The sequence below is a fragment of the Falco rusticolus genome, chromosome 5 (genome assembly GCF_015220075.1).
Source record: "Falco rusticolus isolate bFalRus1 chromosome 5, bFalRus1.pri, whole genome shotgun sequence".
NCBI lineage: Eukaryota > Metazoa > Chordata > Aves > Falconiformes > Falconidae > Falco > Falco rusticolus.
Window position 1 is genome coordinate 36082711 of NC_051191.1, and position 23869 is coordinate 36106579.

General features: G+C 42.1%; 1 protein-coding gene across 1 annotated transcript in view; it reads left to right on the forward strand.

The window, feature by feature from the left end:
- Nucleotides 1–2454: 2454 nt before the first annotated feature.
- The window catches only part of GRIP1 (glutamate receptor interacting protein 1), a 330769-nt gene continuing 309354 nt past the window's right edge, over nucleotides 2455–23869 (forward strand). The window contains exon 1 of the mRNA XM_037389516.1: nucleotides 2455–2587. Within this exon, the coding sequence (XP_037245413.1) occupies nucleotides 2533–2587 (55 nt within the window). The 5' untranslated portion in view covers nucleotides 2455–2532. The remainder of the gene's footprint in view (nucleotides 2588–23869) is intronic.

A 23869-nucleotide genomic window follows, 5' to 3' on the forward strand; every position in this document is an offset into this window, starting at 1 on the left:
TTCAGTCCTAAGGAATTTTTACTCACATTCAAAGTGATGGCACTATAAAAATATAGCTAGAAAATGGCTTGTCGTGGACTGAAGAGTAGGGCAATCTACCACTATGTTCCTCTGACCTGCAATTTTGCAGAATTCCATTGCTGGCAAAAATTGGCTGGAAGATCAGAACTACAAAGTTAAAGCATGATGTTTGTGTTCTTTTCATTCATACAGTAAAGGCTAGGAGTAACAGCTGGACATCAGAGGTAGTAGTCAAGATTTAGGACATGGATGACACACAGTCATATGAAGTTTTATTTCATTCCATAGCACTTGACAGAGAGAGGTTAAGAGAGTAAGTGCCAAAATAATTTTTTAAAAGTAGCTATATGGCTTCTAAACAACCTCATTGCCTTGAAACCTGTTTCCTGGCTGTGTCTTTTCCAGCAGCTCTTGGGACAGTTCTCAGCACCTGCTCCTTGTGTCGGTGCCCCCTGGCCAGAGCGTCTTGTCCCTCTGAACCTGCCTCAAGCAGTGCAGTTGCTCTGCCTGCACGCCCCAAAGGCATCTTCTGGAAGCTTTGCCCTGTGAGCAAAGAATCTGTCTGGAGATCTTTATTTTATAATGCTTAGAAATTCACATGCATGCTGACATATATAGTTAGAAATGCCAATAAAAGCCTCCCCAATTTTACTTACGTAAAAAGACTATGAAAGGAAGGACAGTACTAGCATAAACATGTCTCTTCTTGAAGAAAGGACACAAGGCTGTGGTTCAAAGATGCAGGAAATCCTGATATAGTGCCCCCCTCAATGAAATAAAAATACAAATGGCCGCCACTCCCACCGGTCTTACACTTCTAACCTGGTAAAATGTTTTTGGTTTGTCAACAACATGCCATTGGTTTATGTTCTGGATCAGGTATCACTCGTCCTCTTGCAGGCAGCAAGAGAGTTACTGGCAGAGGCAACTCATCATGGTATACTCTTAATTCAGCAAAAGTCCAGGATATGCCTACTCTTCAGATGGATCAGCAGCACTGCTCAGCCATCCTGCCACGCGCGACTGCAGCATTACTGCTGATGGGACCATGGCCCAAGCGCAATCAAGGAAAAGCTGGTAGCTGCAAGCTCTCATTTACGGGATTTTTTTTCACGGGTATCATTCTGCTTGACACGCTGGAAAAAAATCAACGCAGAAAAATGCTGTGTCAGGAAACTGTCATGTTTACAACAGAAATTAAATCTAGGAAATCCTTCAAATCTTCATCTGAATGAAGGGTTCACATGTAGCTGTTTGACCATGTAAAATTACATGATTTCTATAAATATGAGGAAATGACAGACGATACGAAAATAATCACAACATAACTGCTAGGCAGGACAAAGCTCATATAGCAGTCCACCCCCAGAAGTGCCTTGGGGAAAAAAAAAAAAAAAAAAGCTTCCCTTATATTACAATCATTATTTTAAAATAACATTCAAACCTGCCACTTTGAATTTCTATAGTGGGTTATTTTCGATAAAAAATAACAGGAATATTTAATCGCCGCAGCATTAGTCTCCTATTAGGACATGGCTGTGTCAGAAATACGTTTAGCGGTGAGATTCGAGGTCTTTTGGTCAAAAGGTCGTAAGGAATTGGCTGTGACAACGGCAGCAACCCGACCTGCCGCAGCCGGGTCCCGGGCTCTCTGTGGTGCAAATCCCGGTTTATTTGATCCCGGGGCTGCCAGCCCGCTCCGCCCGAGCTCGCCGCTCCTTTAACTCTTTAAGTCCCCGCTCCGCACACGCGGGTGCACCGGCCGGCCGGGGGTCGCCGAGGGGAGCAGGGGGACGTGCCCGCGTTAGCACTGCATCCCCGCAGCGGCGGCCCGGGGCCGGGGCCGGGCGGGACGGTCGCAGCCGGCAGCACGCGCCGCACCCGCCTTTCGGGCGCCCGGAGGGGCCAAAACTCGGCTCCTTCCACAAGTGAGGAGACGGCGACCCCGGGCGCGCGTTTCACGCCCGCCGCCGTTAACCGCGCGTCACAGCCGCCCCCCCGCCCGCGGCGTGGGCACGGAGCGGCTCCCCGCGGCCTGCCACCCCTGCGGCGGCACCGCGCCGGCGCCCCGGCCCGCACCTGGCTGCCCGGCGCCCCAGCGGCCCTGGTCCCGCCCCGGCCCGCCCCACCTGGCCCCGCCGTGGCCGCCCGCCGGCCCTCCATTGTGCGGCCGGTGGCTCGGGCGGTCCCACCTGCCGCCGGCGGCGGCGAGGGCCGGGGCCGGGCGCCGCTCCGCACCTCCCCCTCCCGCAATCCCCCCGCCCACCCCTCCGTCCCCGGCTGAACCGGGGCGAGCGCGCCCCACCCCGCGCCCTTCCTCCCGTCCCCCGAGCTGGCGGAGCTCCGCCGCCTCCCCTCCCCTCCCCCGCCCGCCGCGCGGCCGCCGCCCCTCCGCCGCTGCCCGCCGGAGCCGCCGACTTCCCCTGAGCGCGGGTCGCCGCCGCCGCGCCCTGCCATGAACCGCCCCCCGTCGCCGCCGCAGCAGCAGCGCTGAGCGGGGAGCGCGGAGCCATGCCGGGCTGGAAGAAGAACATCCCCATCTGCCTGCAAGCCGAGCCGGAGCGAGGTGAGCGCGGCGCACGGGGGGCGGCAGCCGCGGCGAGCGAGGGAGGGCAGGGGGCCTGCCGCGCTGCCGGGTGTGCCCCCCCCGTTCCCGGGGCACGGCCGGCAGCCGCCCCGCGGTGGGACGGGCGGGCGGCCCCGCGCCTTCCATCTTGCGCCGCTGCCGCGGCAGGAGCGGGGGGCGGCGGCAGGAGGCTGGCACCGGGCGGCCGGGCCGGGGGGGCACAGCGGGCCGGGCCGCGCCGCCTCCGCGCCGGCAGTAACTAACTTTTCTCCGCGGTGCTGCCGCCCGCGCTCCCCCGGGTCAGGCTCCTAAAGCCGGGGTGGGTGGCGTGAGCCGGGGCCGAAGTGGGCGGCGGGGGGGGGGTGGTGTCCGAAGTGACTTCGGGAAACTTCCCTGCGCGCGGTTCAGTCCCGGGGCCGCCACGCGCGGCGGCGGGGACGAGGCGGGACCCGTCCCCTCCCTCCCCGGGGGGCGCCGGCACGGCGGGGCCGCGAACGCCCGCTGCGAGCTGGCGGCGATCGCGCCTGGGCGCTGGGCAGCGCCCGCAGGAGCGGCCCCGCCGCCGGCCGAGGGGTGGCCTGGGGCCCCAGAGCCCCGGCGCAGGGCCGGCACCGGCGGACGGCAGGTAGTTTCGGGTCGGTTTTCAGAATAACCGGCCTGTTTAGCACAATACAAAGGTAAGTTTGCCATTTCCTCAAAGAGGGCTGCTGTCGCGGGGGGCTGTCGTGTCCCTGCGTGATCCCCAAGCCTGTGAGCGAAGGGGCAGAGGGCTGGTGGTGACTTGGGTGTGCAGGTCGTCAGTTCCGCGGCAGCCTGCGGGGGGCTGAGGTGCCTGGGCTTGTCGCCGCCGAGTTGGGTAGATGGCTGTAGATTCTGGGGACAGAATTCCCCCCAGTGTTAAGGAGGAGGAGGTTTTGGATAGGTGGCTGTCCTGCTGGGGACAGAATTCCCCACGGTGTTGAGGAGGAGGAGGAGGAGGAGGTGTTCCTTGTGTGTGAGAAGCGCTGTACCCTTGCGCTGGAGGTGATGGCCCGGCAGAGCTGCTGCCCTGCTCCTGGCCAGTAAATCCTGGCCCTAATGGCAAGTTCATTGCCAACATACGACATCATAAAAATAGCCACTGAAATGCGCGCAGGTGTTTCAGCTGTGAAAAGGAAGGGTTTTAGTTTTTCCTCTTAGTAAATACCATCCTTACTGAAATCTGCGGTCACATTTCTTTATGTCAGGAGTCAGCGTAGCTGGGGAATCGCAGAAATAGAATGGATGACAGTTGTCAAAATGTATCAGAAGCTTTTACAGATGAGGAAACTTTAGAAAGGGTCTAATCTGGCTGCGTCAGAAACTGCAAGGATTCTTTTATTTCATTCTGCTTAAAGGTTGTGTCACGAGCTGTAGCGTGCAGGCTTGTCTTTATTCGAAGTAAATAATGTGAATGGTTTTGCTCTGATGGGTTTAATGCCGGTTAAGTTTGTTAACAGTTCTTGTTTATTCCTATTTTCTGTTCAATCTCTTTAATCTTCATTATGAAGCTGGATAGATTTATATGTTAACATTCTTACCACTGATGCTTTTCTTTATTGTGTTTCTACTGCGTAAATGGAAAAGCTCCTCTGTGCCTGAAGTAAATGATTACCTTCTAAAGTATGTTGCATTGTATATTGCTCAAGTTTAGCTAGTAATTCAGCAGGATTCCAGTTGCTGGAACTTTTATGCTTTAGACTCAGAAAAATAATACATGGTCAAAATAGTTAATCAGTGTTGAATTTAATCGTCCTTGAGTATGAAAAATAGATGAAATAAAGCTTTCAAACTAGCCAGGAAAATGGCCAGTGCAGTAATGAAATGAAGGTGCGTCTTTAGCTAATGTAGGAGTTCAGTGTGGTATTGAGTTAAAAGGCAATTACACATACAGTTAAATTCTGGTTCAAAGCCAGTTGTGCTAACATCCCCCTCTTCTGTTTCTACAAAATATTTCCATTCAGTTACTCCGCAGAACATTTTATGTACACTGTGCCGTCAGAAGACTTTGGTGAATGGAAATGCTGTTACTTTAACATTGTAGCCGGTAATTTTCTATGATTCAGATACGGAGTAGTATTGATGTGAAATATTTAGTAATATAAATCGTATTTATGTCACATACACAAACACACTTATACGTAGGATATAAAATATCCATTTATCCCTCCCAAATGCATGTGTATATTGGGTAATAATACTTACATGGAATATAAGAATAAGAAATGTTTAATGCATGTGTATTTTCTTTGATTTTTATGTACTTGTAATCTGATTGCTTAAATCAGTGTTTTCTTCTCATGAGAGGAACTAGTCTTTATTCAAGCCCACAAATGCCAGCAGGACTGACTTGCAGTGATTTTGCTGTACAACAACACAAAACTGCTCAATTAATTTGATGCTGAAGTTTCTTGGTGGTGGATAGTCCTAAAGCAGACTATAAAAATGAGAAAAAAAAACCAACCCCAACAAAACAAACTCAACAAAGCAGAAAAAAACCCAACCACAAACCAAACAAAGCCTCAGAAAACAAGTCAGTAGCTAAATAATCCTGGTTCATCCACATGCCTCCTGCTAGCTTTTCCCTTCAGTCTCAGCTTTATTTTATCCACAGCCCATACCCTGCTTCTCTGTTGTAATAAACAGTTACTGTGCAGCTTTGATTTCAAGTCTAGTTGTAGCAGCAGGTTTGAACTGGAAAATAAGAAGTTGCTGGAAATGCTGGGAAAACTGGGAAGGCAAAGATGTCCTTATGGTGAGCCACAGGTGGTTTGTACAGACCACCTTTCCTCAGGCTTTTTCCCCTCAAACGTCACAGGCTTCTTTTTAGCTTCTCCTTGGGAACTACACATCCTACACATGCACCTGTATAGAGCTGATCAGCCCCCTGTGTCCTCAGCTGTGGGAAGGAGAGAAGTTGCGGGCACTAAGACGTGAAGCTTGAGAGGTGGGTGGATTTGTGAGGATGCGGGGACGGCGTGGAATTCACACTGTGTCCCGAGGCACCACAGTTCACTGGGTCCTGATAGCTCTTGTGTGTGTCCAAACCAGTGCAGCATTGCTCTGGGGAGCACTTCAAGGCTGTTGTAGCTCCCTTGATGCTCAGTTCCTCTGGTGTGTCAGGAACTGGATGGTGGTTCTACTGCAGCAGCATGCTTTGGTGTGAGCGCTCAACTTAAAAAACTCCTGAGGAGCTTCATTGTTTTGATGTGTGGAGCTGTCAGGATATTGCAAACAGCGATATTCTTGTGCAGACACACTGGGTTTGCTTGCAGCAGCGTTATTTTAGTGTATCAGTATCCTTGTTTGCCCCTTCCTTGCTTCAGAGCCCCCCTTCCAAAAAAAGCCTGCCTCAAAAAGTCCTTAGCTCAACCTGTCTTTGTTATTCTACAAGTCATGTGCTGAAATGGAGGTTATCCAAAAAGTTGACAAAACCAGAATTTCGCTAATGGAAATTGGCTGGTCTTACTGAAATGAAGTGGCAGAGACATGGTCAGTGCTGTTGGCTCACCTTGGCAATCATTGATACCGTGAGTGAAGGAGAATAACCTGGGTTGATGTTTCGAGCATCAGAGCAAGTATGTGTGTGTAGGGTTTAGAATTTGTGAGAGTGTTTTGCTGTGGAGAAGATTCTCCTCCAAGGGATGGCAATCAGTGGTATTTCAACAAGTATTTTTAGATGTCTTTGCTGCGCAAATTATGTGGAATACTTATGCCAACTAAAAAAAAAATATTGTATTATGCTGTTTTTTTAGAGGCTAAAACCGTATTTAAAATATGAAATGGATGGCTGCTTTTCTGTGTGCATACTGCAGCACAGTTACTGGGTTTCTACTGCCTGCTCTGTAACAGAGCAGCACTCTGCAGTGGCTGTGCTGCTTCTGGCTTCCACCGCCATGCTTATCGCAAGGAGTCCTCTCCTTTAGAGGACAGGAATTGTGCTCTGTGTTGAGTGAAAGAACTGTAACGTATGTCTGATGCAGTAAACCCTGTCATTTCAAAAATGATGTGAAGACTTACCAGTATAAGACAGTGTCATTAAAATTCAGGGCACACTTCCCTCCTCCCCAATTTTCTGCCTAAGATGCTAAATCAAGTCTTGTTATAAACCACCTAAAATGCTTTTTGAGGTGACATCTGAGCAAATACTTCGAGAAGAAAAATGTTCCTGGAATTAATTTTGTTCAATATCCCTTCCAATCAAGTTAAATGAAGGCATTTTATGGAACTCCTGTTTCAACTTTATAGCTGATCAAGTCTGACAGAGTGCAGAAAATAGTATTTGTATATCTAGTATGTTCACTATGGGACTGCTTGCGATCCCTTAATATACATGGCTATTAATTTTAAGAATACACCTAAGTATACTTTGGTGTTTTGTTTTTTTTTTTGGAAAGTATTATGCCTTCCACAGTTGTTCTGCCTCTGTGCTTAACATGATAGCCCAGTTATATCGAGGAAGAAGGGAAGACTGCACTTTTATTTTCTGCTCTTCCATCAGTGTTCAAAGTTCTTGACAGTCAGGGAAATTAAGTGAATTTGAGGAACCATTTTAAAGGAAACATTAGGAAATGTTTTAAAACACAGGATTCAAGGATAAAAAAATACACAAGTATTTAGTGAATCCTGTCTTGAATACAAAACTAGCATGTTCTCATGGAAGATGTTCTGACAACAAAAATCTGTCCCTGAGGTTACTGCTGCATGAGCTTGTCTGCACATCTTAGGCTGGAAGAGAATCAGTTTCTCAGATAAGGGAATGGTATTGGCCTGTTACTGAACTTAATCATGGTATTGTGGGTTAGCGATTTCCATCGAATCAAGTAAGGCCACTTCGACAGAGGATATGCATCATGGTCTTTCCAGGTGCATATTAAAAATTAGCTTATATTTTCAACAGAGAAGGCTGAGGGTGACTGTTAATTGTATTTTAAGCTCTGGTCTAATAAGGCAAAAGGAATCTCTTCCTTCTTGAGCTTAAGTGGGTCTTTGGAAACTGAAGGAAGTAAGAGCTGGAGACCTAGGATTGGAAACTTTGTGCAAAGACTTTCTGTCTGTTTTTATCTGTTTTCTCACTGAAACTCTCCCTGAAAAGTTCAACTGGATGGCAGAAAACCTGTGAGGAGAGGATGTGCTTACAGTGGCAGACCTAAGAATCAGGACGAGATGTTGAGGGCAAACATTTGGAGAGGTGCTTGGAAGATTATCTCTATCCCAGTGAAGGCATTGCCTAGACTGTGTGGAGTCCAGACGTATATCTAGTGATTGAACAGTTGGGATATTTGGTCTTTTATGCTATGCAAAGGATGCTGTACTTGTTTAGGTTTAAGGTGAAGAAGTCATGAATAACAGTGGTAAGGGCAAAAATGGAAGAACACATCGCTGTATCTTAGCTGCTGATTTAAGAAGCTGGCTTCACTACCTGCCTTCTGGTTCTCCACTAGCATCTGAAACTATAACTAAATCTGAAATTGGAAAACTAATAATAAAAGGCACTTTAATAACAAAATGCTAATTACAAACTGTATGTATTTTGTCCTTGTTGGGGCTTCTGCCTCTTTTCACCGTAGTCTGCCCGAACTGCATCAGTTGGTCTTTCTCCATTTTCTAAACTGAACTCTAGTGAAGACTTTGCCAGGTGGAATAAGATGACAGTCTAGAGCTGGCTTTCATCAACATGGAAAGGATGCAGGCACTGTGTTAGTTTTTTCATTCCTTCTCTTAAAATCAGCAGGGACCAGGAGGGCTCTAACACAGGGATGGAAAGGAGGCAATGATTGCTTCCTAGTGCCCTTTTAGCATGAAAGGAATTGAGAATAATCAAAAAGCATCTACATCTCTTGTGATCTGCACAGCCAAGTTAACAGCATTTTATGACCTGCAGTATTAAAAGAATTTGGTGAATGTTGCAGAAGCTTCATGAAGAATCTTCACTGATTGCTGGGAGATGATCATCTGATGTGTCTGGGTCATAACCAAGGTTTTTTCCCATATAGAAAGAAAAAGTGAGATACTGGGTGCAAAAAAGTGACTTCTTTTTTTTTCTTTTTGCAGAGGCAGAACAGTTTTTGCTAATGTTTCTCAAAAATGGAGTTAGATTTGCCAGCGATAAGTGATGACTTATTGATACGGCAGCAAACACTCGAGCTTCCCTCAAAGAACAGCAACATGGAGAATTTGAAGTGCTAAACAACATTGCCACCGATAGGCGCAGTTGCTTTTGCTGGGTGTCTTGGGGTCACAAAGGGTGTAAGCTCTGAACACAAGTTCTTGTTCGGTTTCCTGTGCACTGAAACGTTGGAGAGAGAGAGGACCTGAAACACAGAAGCTTCAGTGTTATATCCTTCAGCAATTTAGATGTAGACAACTTTTCTTGAATCTCAGTGCATACCTATATCCCAGCTATGGGTTGTTTCTTGTCTGATTCAAAATTACCTGAGCTGCTGCTACTGAAGGCTCTCCATGAAGAGCTGTGAAGATTGTGTCGTGCTCAAGTGGCTGCAGTAGGCGAGGCTTGATGGTGTCTTCTCCACATGGCTCCTATCTGATCCCTGCTTAATCATGCTGGTGCTTTTGCAAAACGATGCATTGAGTCAGCGGTTGTCTGTAAGGGTCTTATGATTGTGGCTGTGAAATTCATAGGTGTTTGAATGTTTTTCCTGAGCCATTTGAATTTGTGCACATTGAAATGTCAAGAGTACCGTCTGTCCTGACTTACAGAAAAACAGACTGAGGAGAGGTGTCAGCATCCAGTGTGGGTGGGGACTGGGTGATCACCGGCTCATGCTTCAGTCTGGCAAGATGAGCGTGGCACCCTGTAAAATTCAGGGTAAAATAGCAACATTTATGTTGGATACAAGTAATCTTGATTGCTGGATCACCCTACTGATTTTCCTTTCCTTCCTCTTCCTGCTGCTGGCACAGGCTGTGCTGGGACTGTTCTGGTGTGTCCTGTGGTATGGGGTGGCCGCATCTTATGGTTCTGAGTGATGCTGATGATCTGATGTCTTTTTAAAACCTTGGTTTTAACAGTGCTAATTCTGCTTTTCACTGATTCTGCATCACAAGTTAGAAGCAGTGTTTGTTCCGTGCTTTCTATTGAAATATTTTAAAGAGAACATGTGAAGGAAAAGAACAGGTAAGCAGGGGCTGACAACTTTGATACCGATATTTCATATGGAATGATTCCATATTTCGTATGGAATTTTGGTGTCTGCTCTCTTTGGAAATTACCACAGGAGGTGAGAAAGGCAGGCATGACTGATGCGATCTCAGTCTTTTTTTGTGCCTTATTTAATTTCTCGTTATCAGTGAAAATCGCCACCACGAAGACTCTGCTGCTGTGCATTGAAAACTGCAGAGAAAATGGTTTTACTGTCGTCTCTACATACTGGGATCCCACGGACATTTAGGGAGTTACACAGTTCTCTCTCTAAAGTTTAAATCTTCTCTCAAAATAACATAATTTCTTTATTCCCTGAAATATAAAGATAGAAATGTAGTGATGACAGTTAAAAATAACTGTTGGTTGAACTTACTCATAATTCTTTTTACCAGTGGGATGGGACTGAAATGTTAATGCCACCATTTTGTGGGGTGCTAATTGAATATTGTGTGACTGAATACAAACGTTTCCTTATTAGTAGACAGTATTTTGGATGTTGTAAAGCATTGCTAGAATGTGCCCTCCCAGTAACTGTCCTAGAAAGGCAGGCACTATGTAAAAAGCTTTTTTTTGTTTACCGAGACGCACTATGTAGTGTGGCAGTTTCATGGTAGGTGAATGTACAGAGAGACGTGGTCTCTCTGTCCTGCACTGTAACATGTGAATTAAACCCAACACATTTACATTTAACCAACAAAATGAAGACACGTCTGTGACTGTAGCATGTGTTTTAAGTGAGACAGATCTGATACGATTCCTCCAAGCTTTTTGTTTCTATGGATATCTGTTAGTGAGATAGAAGCGATGCCAGCTTTTCTACAGTTGCCTGCAATGGAGACCAGGTGTTCCACAGTCCAGTGCTTGTGTGTCAGTTTAGCTGTTTCTACAGCGGGACAATATTCAGGAGTACTATTTTTTGCAGGCAGATTAATAACTGGCACTTTTTTGGGGGGTATAGTAACAGCTAACATCCTGCCATATCCTTTTATAGTGGTCAGAAATGTCTGTGGGATAAATGTGTTCTGCATAGGCAGGAAGAAAGAAGGTTTGTTGGGTCCTTTGGGGTGGTGTCTTCCTGTGGTTCGGAGCAACGTTGTTTGCTCATGGAAGGCCTTATTGAAACTTGTTATTAAAATGGGAGTAACACACCTGTGGACTATTTGGATTATATTATTCTTTTTCGTTTGGATTATCGTCTCTGTGGACCAGATATCGTGTCCTTTGTACTGCTGTCACAAAGAGGAGTTTTTCTGCTGCATCTCTTTTTCACCATGATCACCAGCTCCTCTTCCCTAAAGGTCAGGAGCAGGCTGGTGCTTACAGGTGCAACCTCTCACCTGAGAAGTTCTTTTGGCATCTTAGCAAAGCCAGAATGGTTCCAACAAGTGAGTTGCATCTCCTGCTGTACTCTGCATTCTCAAAATCCCTTTAAAGCATTGGTAACTGGCAGGATTTTGTCCTCGCTTGTACCCATGCTCCTTATGACAGGGTTGGGACCTAGTTTGAGATGAGGTTGTTGTGGAATAAACGTACCATTTTACTAGCCTGACAAATTTAATTTCAGTGACATTTTCAGTGAAGTATTTGAGTTGGTTTTGTCTTAGGAATGGATTATTTACACAACGGTTGGGCAGACAGTAGAGCGGTAGTCACACAGAAAGTACTATGGGGAGTGAAATTCACTGCCTGGTAAATGGATGCAACCCTGCTGCATTCTGGAGGTTAATTCACTTGTGCCAGCAAATCTGCTGAGCCCTTATAGCTGTTAGTGGAGGCTGTTTCTTAATCCAAGGTCTCTTCTGAAAGTCAGGGAAAATTATTGCCCAAAAGTGTTGCTTTCTTCACATGTATCTGCCGTTTTTGTTCTTTTGTATTTTAATTTTTTCTAGTGATGTTGTAAATATTGCAGTGTTTTTGAATGTGGTGAGATTTGAGCCTGAGCCTTTTCAAAATACCTGACATGCTTGATAAAACTTGCAATTTCTTGAAGAATATCCCTGTAATTTACTTGACCTTTTTTTTTTTTTTTTTGGTAATACTAACCTTTCCCAGACCAAACAAACAGTATATAAAGATGTAGGCTTTAAGTAAACTGTGTTGTAAAAGGTTCTTCATACATTTCCTCAGTCCTACCAAATGATGATGTATCTCCTCTCTTCAGAAATGTGTTTTGAAATTATAATTTGTAGTGCTTTTAACTTCACCTCTTACCTGGACTTTTTGCTAAATGTGCAGGAGCCAGATAAACTTGCATGATTTGCATGTCAAAAGTGAAGCAGTTGATTAAATGCTTTTAGCCGGGGTGTGGGCAGCTGCATGGAGAGGGGAGAGGAAGAATGACATGGATAATGTGTAAGGGTAATTCTGTAGCTTTATACTTGTAGCTCTTCTGAGTCAGTAACTTCATCCAGGAATGTTAGTAGTAGCAAACACCCTGCCCCTCAAGCACAAAGTGTTAAAACAGGGCTGGTGCGTGTTGGGTTTTTTTTGGTGTTCACATTTGCTTATTGAACAAACAGATCTTGTAACTTCAGTTTCATGTTGTCTTGATTTGAATATTATAAGGCTTCAGTATTCCCAGGCTTGTCTGTCATTACAGCTGCTGACAAAAATGATGCACTAACTCAGGCTTTTCTTATAGTCTCTCTTAATGCCTCTGTCTGTCTAGAGCATACTAAACCTAAAGTTTTTGAAATTTCCTATCTGCCTAAGGTGTTGCTTTCACATGTCCACAGATTCAGGCATGCACTGGTACAAACATTTATGTGTTTGTTTAAGAAACCAAAAAAGTCATGAATACTATGTATTGTATTAGTTCATCATTCTGCTTAGATATGTTTTAGATGTGTTCGCTTCTATTTTAAAAATATTTAGTATGAAGTGATTCTTGCTTTTCAGAACACTTTAATATGAAAAGAGCCTTAATTTTCAGATGATTTGCCCTCCTGTCATGAAATACAAATTTTTCAAACCAATGAAAAAGAGGAAGGTTCAGCTGCTGGCTCTGTAGTCTATTTTCTGCTTTCCTCAAAGATCAGGGTAGCAGGGAAGTAGTGCCCGAAGTCATATTCCTATACATATGTTTCTTTTTCATGAAGTGATTGAAGTAATTTTAAAAAACGCAACTTCTGAGAATTTTATGATGACCACCTCAGGAGGGTGGTTTAAATATAGGAATCATCCTTGTAGTTGAGTTATGGAGTTCCAGGTCATCTTGGGGAAAAACTTGTCTTTAATATTGTTCTTTCTCATCTTAAAATATACATCAGGCCAATTTTGACATTTCTTTTCTTTTCCATCACTTGTTGCTTTTTGGGATCTTACCAGCATTGGCAGTATGTTTTCTCAACCTTTTTTTATTTTTTTTTTATTTTGTAAGTAGTTGTATTTAGTTTAACTGCAAAGAAAAAAGTCAGCATAAAAAGAAATAGCATGATGGGTGTGTTCATTGAAACTGAGTAATGCTTTGGTGTTTAGGCTGATACACTGAAGAACAGTATTGGAAAGTAGCCTTTAATTGACTTGTTTTAAGTATTGCATATTATTTCCTTAGTGCTAACTGCCTCTAATAATTACGTAAAGTGTCTTTTTGTAAATTGCATGGTTTTGCTTTCAATTATAAAAATGAAAATTCACTATGTTTATGTGAAACTTCTTAATGTCCTAATTGGAAGATTCTGGATTTTAAGCAGTGATTTGAATGCATTGTAATTTTCTGGGGAGTTTATACTGATTTGTAGATTATTCCTACACAGTTAGGATACTCAGGGTTGCAGTTACACACGTTTAAGGGTTTGCAAGGTTAAAGGTAAGCATTTTTGTTATATTTAAGAATATACTTTTTGTGGCGCACTGTGTACTAGTAAAGTACAACACACAAGGAGCACAAGTGAAGGTCTGTTCCTAGAATTGTTCTGAGGTTGTGGTTTATGGCAGTATTCTTTAAACAGAACAATTGTAGATTATTGTATTGAATTTGGGTGTTCAAGTTCAAACACATAATTATCTTATTTGCATGTGGATTCCAGTTGTTAATAAAATATTAATCATTTTGCCTCAATTGATAGCACAAAAAGCATTAAAAGAAAACCAAAAACTATCCATGAATTGATATCAGAGAGATCTGTTTATCAGCAGAATATGCACATGAAAGGCTTGAACCAGCAAACTGCCCTGCATGGAATCCAGCAAAATATTTAAAAATGTGCACGTTTTTCTGGATTAGATCATGACACTCAGTAAACTGTTAGGATCTAACTGTAGGAATGGATAGCACACATGGTCCCAGTTCATTTGATACTAATCTTGAAAAGATCTCCCAAGTCAAGGCCACTGAAACTTTGCTTATATGTACATATACTTGAGAATGAATACTCCTTTGAAGTCAATGTGCTTAAATTTAGGCTTAAAACTTACATGCTTAAGTGGATCAAAGGATAATTCTAAAAAGTAACTGTTTATTTTCTTTATGTAAAGATCATTCTGGTGAATGTGCTAATATCTGATTTGTCTGGGAAAGAGAAAGCCAGTAAAAGGGATTTAAAATACCATAATTTTTCTCCCTCTCTTTTTATTAAAAGCCTTTTTTTTCCCAAGATAACATACAATATACAGTGTTCTTTGATGGCATTCCATTGCTTAATCCTCATATTCTTTGTTGGAAGATAAGTTAAACATGTTTAACTGCAAGATGCTTTATATTCTTTTTTTCTGGTGGATGCATTGCAAAATGTCGCATCATGAATGGAAGTAATATGCAAAAAACGTATACTTGGAGCTGGCAGTTTTATCACCAAAAATGACACATACCATTTACCTGAACAGATTTGAGATCCCATTGTGTTTTCAGAGTTGCCTGATTCATTATCAGAAAAATGCTGTTATTTGTCATAGCAGGAGGAAGAGTCTTGGTCAGAGTGAAAACATGAGTTTTTGTTTGCTGCCCCCCTTCCCCCCAATTTATCTTTTGTGTGGGTCCTAAAACCCACAGACTTTTCCCCACTGCATATTGGAATATAGTAGCCCTGGAAGCAGAAGTTACCACTGTACAAAATAGGGTAGCGTCTTGGTTGAAATCCATGAGAATTTTCTGCTGAACTTGTTGAAAGTATGTTTTCGGTCTGCTACCTTTGCTGTTGTTGTTTGGGACAGCTACAGTTTTGGCTTCATTTTTTTGGAAGCTGGAGTACTGCATTGGATGCAGTGAGGGGGTCATCTGTTGAGAAAGAGAGATTTAAACACTGTGGGGCTGTTACTGTGAATTGGCATTGAAAGGTGTTTGGAGGAAAAATAGCAGCAATGGTGGTTTTGTGCTTTATTACCTTAATTCCCAGGCTGTTTAAAATACATATATCTTTCTGTATAAGCCTTACTACTGTGATTTTGTATTCCAGTCTCCCTCTTTCTGTGAAATGCTGATGTATTGTCTGTGTTTTGAAAATGCTTTGCCACCTGGGAGGTGTTACTGAAATCTAAGTAATTACAGAAATATTAAGATTTCCTAAGGAAGTCATAAAACGCTCCCAGACAAATCTCAGTGTTTTCTGCTTTGTCCAGCAGAAGAGGGATCTTTAAGTTCATTAGCACATTTCATCTTCATTAGTGGTTTATAAACCTTAGCCTTCCTTCTTTAAAGCGAGATAGGTATTATTCTGTGAAAAAAGAAATTGGGACAGAGGTGTGGTTGGTACAAGATCACAGTAGACATCTGCTTTTCAGTTTGAACTTTCTCATGTTTTGTTCTTCACTCAGTGGAGCACTGCGGTAAGGCTGTGGTCTTTCATGTATGCAGGAATTGTACGAGATTTCTCTTCAATAGTTGGTTAGAAAATATGACTCGAAGAAAAAGAGGAACCTTTTTCTGGGTGTAGAAAGCAGCACTTGTGTGAACACAGTGCATAGGAAGGATTGCAAGTCCACCTGCTCATCCTTAGAAGCAGGAATCCAATTTCAAATGGAACTCCATTTCTAGGCTGCCATGCATGGAGTAAGGTGAACAATAATGAAAAAAGCTGAACGAACCCAGTGGTGTTCTGCAATATCATTGCTGTAAATCTCTTCTAGTGTTCTATAGCTTTCCAGTCAGTTAAAAAGAAAATATTCTTTGTTGACAGAAAATAACTCATATGTCTCTTAACAGACTTCAGTATTGCAATGGTAAGGAACACTGGTGTGTAAGTTATTAAACCGTATGAATATTTGTGTATGCTAGTTTCCTGTTCTACTAGTGCATCTCAATGTGTTTATTTGAAGGTGTCCCTGAAAAAAAAGTCCTCAAGGAACATCTTTTGAACATAAATGTTCAGTTGTGGGGAAAGAGGCATTATTTTCATAATGAAAATGTCATCTTTCCCCTGAACTGAGGTGCTGCATAAAAGGTAGACAAGAATAAAAGTACTTTTGCTTATTTGATCTTCCAGGAGCAAGTTTGTGATCTGCCATTGCAGAGTTTGGGGGCTGATCATCTATGAGCCCAGTTGCACAGAAGAGAGGAGATATTTTTTTTTTTCCTTTGCATGTAAAACCAAGAATTTACATTTATGTTTGTAAAAAGTCTACTCAGCTAATACTAAGATGTGAATGCCAAAATACATAAGCATATATGGAAGAATAGTACCAAGTTGGACTTGGCAGCATTAGGTTCACGGTTGGACTTGATAATCTTAAGGGTCTTTTCCAACCTAAATTGTATAATTCTAAGTTCATCTGTAAGAAACCAGTTGAGCTGGTGATCTGCACCCTTCCTCCTGATGTCCCAGTGATTTGGACATGGGAGTTAGTTTCTGAGACTGGTCTCGGAAGCTGTCTTATGTTTTACTGCTGAATTTTTCCTAAGACTCATGTTTTACTGAGCTTCTAAGGTTGTCTTTTTGATGGTGATGGACTTGAATTCCTTGGCTGCTTCCCCATTACTGTGTAATACGGAGCATTTGCCATTCATTTTCTGTCTGACTTGAGCGGGTACGGCTCAGTGTCATAAGACTGCTCTTTGGCTTTCCTTAAGTTATGGGCATCATCTAATATAGTAAAGAAAAGTAAATATGTTTTACATTAGGTTCTGCATTCAGCTATCAGCATCACGTTCTGTTTCTTTCTGAAACTGAGTTTGGAATGCATTTTTATATAATTTTTTTTTTTTTTTTTTTTTTTTTTGTATTTCAAAGTTGCAGTGAATTAGGGCAGTTATGGGAAGAATTTTGATCTTCAAGGCAAAGTATAGGCTCAGTGGAAAACACCAACAGGCAAACAGGTGGAGTATATTGCCATGGAAGCCTTATTTCATTGGCAATGGTGAAACTCCAGATTAAATGATGTTTCTTTATAAGACGTTTTATTAAACAAAAAGAAAAAAAAATAAAAATTGCAAAGCATTATACAGTAACTAGCGATTCTGCTGTGGTGTTCAAAGATGTGAGCTAGTATTTGCCCATTCAAGGAAATACTAACAAAATGTCACTTTGATTAGAGGAAGAACAACTTAAAGGTCTAGTGGTTCCTTCATCTGCTTCTTTACATACAGTATAGACTGTGTAAGCATAATTTGAGATTCAGAACATGATTTGTTTTGAAAAAGCATTTCTAATTCTTGTTCATTAAAAGTCAAATTAGGGTATTTAAACTTAGGAATAAGCAAAAATTCATGGGGTGAAATTGTTTGAAACTGTTTTAATTATGTCTCATGTCATTCTGCAAATGTTTTAATTTTTGTGACGTGTTTAATAAATGTAATCAAAATGTGGTTTTGATATTTTATTATTTCTAGTTAAATTAAAATGAGGTATTTCTTAAAAGGAAAAACAACAAGAACCCCCTGGTTTTCCACTAACTTAAGTAACCCTAAGCCCCTAGTTCATCTACTGTTTTGTATTTCCATTTGTTATATTAACCTTGATGTCTTCACATGTTAGTCTTTTTGAATGGCTTAATAACATTTTGGTTTATGTTTCCTTTAACAATGTTCAGCTATTGCAATGCATATTTTTTTTTTTTTCCTTAACTGTGATTGATTTTTGTTTTAACAGAAGGAAAAGGAGAAAATAAAATTTGAACAGGAATACTCTGTTTTGCATGTCCACTGGGGCAGAGGTCCTTCTCATCTACCTTATCTGTGACCATATCTGGTATTTCCCACTTCAAGGCAATAAATGTGGTGGCAGTGAAATGCAGGGTAACCTTCCTCTGGGGAATGATGGTTAGAAATTTATTATTGTCCTGAACTTTGAGAATTTGTATTATGTTTGAAGCTTCTCTATATTTTATTGCTTACTGTTATAAAGTGTATATGCCTGTCATCTCTACAGATGCCTGATTTAACCCTGTCATCAGTTGTCTTAGTAGTATCGTACAGAAATGAAATTCACAGTCTAATTTTGCATTGGGTGAAGAAAGTCTTTTATGTTATTACGTGATAATTCTGATGAATGTTCTGGTTCTCTTGAGAACAAGTAAACAAAGTCACCCACTGGGGCATGCTTTCACCTGTATCTGTCCTTGTCACTGCTGTCCTTATTCTTTGTTGTAGAGGCCTGCTATGCTTTGGCTGCACGTTGCTTGGCTGTCCCTCACGTCTGTGTAGTTGGTCAGTGTCTCTTCTGAAGCTGGAAGGGTGCAGATCCAGATGTACCTTTACTGTAAACTTGAAATTCTCCCTCCCATTGTTCACAAATCCATCCTCCTCCCTGCTTTTGGAGCCACTCGTGTTCTTTGAGGAGAGCTCCTTACTGGGTTGTCCATTGGTCCTCAACTTTTATGTTGCCCTTCTATTCGTTTTCCCCAGGTACCCTGACATTGCTTATAGTCTGCTCTTCATTATCCTTTAAATTGTTTACTGATTACACAAGAATTATTAATCTTATCAATCATCCTTCTTTCATGTTGGTCTTCAATGTTTTTCTATGTATTTTTTTTTTTAAAGATCACTTTTTCCTAGTTTAAGCACATTCCTAGTCTTTCCTGGTTCACTTGAACTGATGAAGATTGGAGTCATGGAGTTAAGAAAAGTCAGATCTTGTCCTTGAACATTTCTTTGAATTCAGTTAAACCACTGATAAATTTGATAATATCTTTTTCTTTTTTTCCCTCCCTACTGAGTTGCATACGCCTGCTTTTGTGTGAACCTTGTAATTTCTTATCTTCAAGATGACTGTAATTTATTTTGCTCATTTAAGATTTTTATTATTGTTTGGGCTAAATGTTTAATTTTTCTTTCTGTGGGATGAATATATATATATTTAAATAATGGCAGTCCATTGAGGAGATGGGTAAGAAAAGGAGGTGGGAGAAGAGAGAGGTATTTCTGTCTTTATCAGAGAGCTTTGAAAACCTGGGGAATTCTGACCGATACTGAGGGCTCTCGGTTCCAGATTCCTTGCCGTTGAGTTAGAAGTTATTCAAGCTAGAGCTATAACTCTAGCTGCAGTTTTCTAAGCCCTGAAAACCCAAATAATTTCCAAATCTAAAGCAAGAGCTCTGGAGCTTGATGTTACTAGCCACTCTGTATGGTGGAACATCCTAAAGCCACAGCCCCAGCAGCTCGACATGGGAAATGACCAGAATCCATGTGTGGTTGCTTTTTTTTTTCCCCCCCCCTTTTTTTTTAAATAGTACTTTCTGCATGTTGAGGTTATGTTGGTTTTTTTTTTTTCCCTTCAAACATTTAGGTTTTGACAAACGAGTAATTTGTTGGAAAATTTTGAACTCTAATTGCAAGGACCAGTAATAAACAAAGTTGATATCACTTTATGCAAAATGTGGACTTACTGTTTGAACACAGAAGTGTAAGTTCAGTGGCACAATAGAATGTAATGAAGAAAAATACCATCTGAATGTATCAGAAAAGCATACATCATTAATGACGAGAGAGGTAACTTCTAGGAAGAAAACCAAGTATAAAAGGCCATTACTACTCTAGAAGTTGGAATAGTTGGAATTATCTGCTTGGTATTGTCAGTGGTTGTATCTGGGAGTGGGATAGATAATTTGATGTACCTTGGAGTGACTTCTAGAGAAAGACTGTAAATTGATATGGTCATCATGCTGCTGCCAGTCTGCATGTGTTGTGGGTGGTGGCAGCAAAAGTGCACGTAGCTTTTGCAAAGCCACTCTTTTGTCTGTCTTTAGTTGAAGGTTAGCTGCTATGAAAACCACGTGTGTCCAATAGCTCAGAACTGAGCTGCCCTGGCAGCTTCATATATTGTTTTGAAGCAGCAGGCTGTGAGTGCTGTGGCAGCCACGGTATTAAAAGTTAAGATTTTTTTTTAGTAATTATTTATGAAAATAAATAATAAATCAATATAGTAGCTTGTATCTATTTTGATTTTACTCCACAGCTGGCTTGGTTTGTAGCATGAAGGAGCAATGCCTGGCAGTACTGGCCAGTGAGCTCTCTTGTTTCAGCAACTTAATGGGCAGTGATCATTGTAGTTTGCACCCAGCAACAAGAGGAATTTCCAGCAATAGCTACAGAGTTTCCCAAACAATTTCAGCTGTTGGATTTACTTGAAATGTCAGAAAGTTTTTTTCACTGAAGATCCTGTGCTTGTAATTTGTCACCCCTGCTTTCTCCTTCCTCTGCTCCCTAAGATCAAAGGGTCTCTGAACCGCTCTCCCTTTTCCATCTCAGCTATTCTCCTTTTTTTCTTTTGCATTTTCTGCTGTCTTTTATCCTTGTTTCTTCAGGTCTGTCCTGTTATCGAGTTACCTCTTTAGACATGCATTGTAAGTTGCACTGTCATGATGGTGAAGACAAGCCAAATAGGACATAATGCTTGTTGTTGTCTGGGCATAACTTACGACTTTTTTTTTTTTCCCCGCACCAGTACAACAATAATTGGGTGTATGGGCAAACTGCTGCATCTACATAAAGTCAAGAAGAAAAATGCCAAAAAAAAGACCAAAAAGGTAATTTTGTCTAGTGGTATTCAGCCTGTGGATCATGAATCCTGGTGGTCCATAAATCACTACAGAATGGTCCTTGAAACAATTGTAAAATGCCCCGGAGACACACGCTCCCACACACTCGGCAGGATTATGTCCAAGTGCGTAGGCAGGCACAGTCAACGGTGGCTCCCAGCCGCTGTCCAGACCTCATTAAAATGTTTATTGCTATCTGGTTCTGAATTTGTCACAGTTCTGTTGTTTTACCCAGATATTGGGTATCCCTGTTCTCAACTTTCTGTGGTGCCAATACAATGGTTTCTTGCTCAAGGAAGTCACTGTCTCTGGCTCGCAGTCCAGATCTTCTGCAGTGAGTTACAGGCTGCTTTCCATGTCTAACACCCCATCTGCTTGCAGAATAGTTTTAGACCCCCTAGTCCCATAATCCCAAGTTTTACAAGTTTTGTTTGTAGTCTTGTGCTTTGTTTCAGTGCGTACCTGGCTAATACGTTTTTTCTCACCCTGGTCTGACAGTTGTTCTATAATTCTTCATGTCTGCTGTCAAGCTGCTCTTGGTGGTCATAATGATCACCGCGTTTTGTATGTTCTAACACCTATCTTTTGTATCAGAGTATAAAGTTTTCAGCAGTAATCCTTACAGGGAAAGTCCAGTTTTGTCCTTGTAGCCTTGGAATACAACATGCTTAATGAGATCAGGTTTAATACTTTCTTATGGGCACACATCAGAAATCTGAAAAACACACACACTAAATTGTTTCTAAAGAATACATCTAAATACCTTATTTTGTGATTGGGTGTTTACTGTACTTAAATTTAGGCAATTTTCCATGACACACTTGTGATGTAAATTTGAAGTCCTTACCCTGAAACATGTGAATGGGAGGACGTTCTAGAGAAAAGGTGATGGCTATTTTGAACAGGAAGATTTCAGGTATAATCACTTACTTCAAGTATGATAAAATCCTTCCAACTCTCTGACCCACTTGGTTGGAACAAGAACAGTAGGAGCAACAATCACCCAGAGGCAATTAATTAGCACAGATTTCAGTCCAGTTAAGATCTGGCAAAGAAACAGATACCTACAGAAGTCAAAGTAAGTAGCAACTGTAATAATAGGTAGTACTAACAATGAAAGAGTTGCAGGAGAAAGTGATTCCTACAGAGTGGCTAGAAGCTAATTTTCCATGTGTTGAAGGGATGCCATAGAGAATGAGGTCAACTGGTACCAATTCTGCTGTCTATACCTTTTTTCCTGTGCGGTAGGGAGTAGAAGTCAATGCCTCTCTTCTTAGAGAAGAAGAAGAGGAAGAACTCAACAACACTGAGAAGCAAAACTGCCATGAACAAATCCAGCTATTCTTGCTTATATCCTTTCAAGGAGAAAGAGTTATCTAATGTAAAAAAACATCAACTTTCTGATAAAGGCCAAAAATGTAACTAAAATTCTTGACATCCAAAATGAGCAGGAGCTGATAAAGAGCCCTTTTAGTAAATATTTCCCCTTAGGACCCACAGAGGAACCTGGTATTTCCCTCCATGTTGCTTTGGGAAGATGTAATTAAGGTAAAATGGGAGCTTCTGGACAAAACAAGCAATATGTAAAACCTTACAGGTCTGAGGAAGAAAAATCCGTTTCATATTCATTTCCCTAAAGTACACAGAGCTGAGGCTTTGCTCACAAAAGAAACTGTTACACCAGCTGCATGAAAGGGGAGATTTGTTGTAGGAAATGAATAGATAAATATGTAGAAGTTCTCAGGAGAAATCGCATGGTATCAGCTATGCTCCAGGCATCGTGAGATTCTGCATAGGTTTTTCAGGGCTCTGAGCCTGAAGACCACAGCCACAGCTTAATGGAATTAATGTGTCTCAGCATTACTGGTAATGTTCAAGTGGGCTTCAGAAATTGGTGCTTTGTAGATGTATGTGCTCTTGGGTGTATCAAGGTGGTGTGCCACAGAGCAGGACTGAATTTTATGGCTTGGTCCCAACAAGTAGCAGTGTCCACTGGTAGGGAACTTGTTATTGCCACAGGGAGTGTTGAATTTTAGTCTTGGCTTAACTGGGAGTAAAACTTTTAGAACCCTTAGCCTAATATTCAACCATGCTTTGGGAGCGGTGGAGGTCTCATAAAGAAGTTCCAACAAATTTCCTACCTGTTGGAGGCTGAGTAGAGCAGAGAGGTACAAATGAATACATTTTTAAGGTAATCATTAAAAACTCATGTTTTGTTTGATAGGCTGGACGCCTGACATTTGTGGGTATCAGCCAGCATGTATGTAGCTCTGAACTGGCCACGACATGCGTAGCTTGCTGTGGGGGGATGTTAAAAGGGACCTGGAAAGGAGCTTCTAGTGTGATAAGGCAGAAAAGTGTCAGTAGTGGGGAGGGGGGCAAAGGAGGGAGTGTGTGGGATTTGAGGAGGGGACTTCTTAATCAGAGGGGAAGCAAACTCCTCTGGTTCAGCTGTAGCATGAACAACAGATTGTGTTATGTCCTATAGCTGCTGTCCTGCCGTGTCAGTTGGACTTTGTGCCTTTGTCACTATTACAAAGGCAGAACCTGCCTTTATCCCAGGTCTCTGGGAGGCAGATGTCTTTCCTGTTTCAGTTTTGGGCTTTTATCTTCTATATATTGTTTTTTAATTTAGCTGCTATTTAGAAGCAAGGTGTGAATTCAGACCATTGTGTTGTATTTATTGTGCATGCCATATTTTATAAAGGGAGTAAAATCAAATTTGCCTTAGAAAAAGGCAGTAGTCAGACTGCACTGAGCACATGTGTTACAAACGTTCCTTAATTACTGTATGTGTGTGGGGTATATATTGCTGTATATAGCCCCCTCCACCCTGGTATTCAGTGCAAAGATGAATAGTGATTATTTCCTGAGCAGTTAGTTAATGTCTGCCTTCTTATTGTCCAAAGTGTGGCCAGTGCCTCATTATTCAAATAGTCTTCAGATTCGGAATTACTCATTTTCTAATGGATTCTGTGGCCTTCATCACAGTGTTATCTGACTAAACAACGTTGTATGGGGCTAGATAAAATTCCGATCATTCCCATTGTATCGGTGGCAAAACAAGGAACCAACAGCTTAAAGTCAAGATTGCCCGATAATTTTTGTGGCCCTTGCCGAGACGCTCTTCCACTCTGCTTACCAGATGACAGCACTGAGTAGAAAGTTTCATTTGCTGCTCCCCTTGG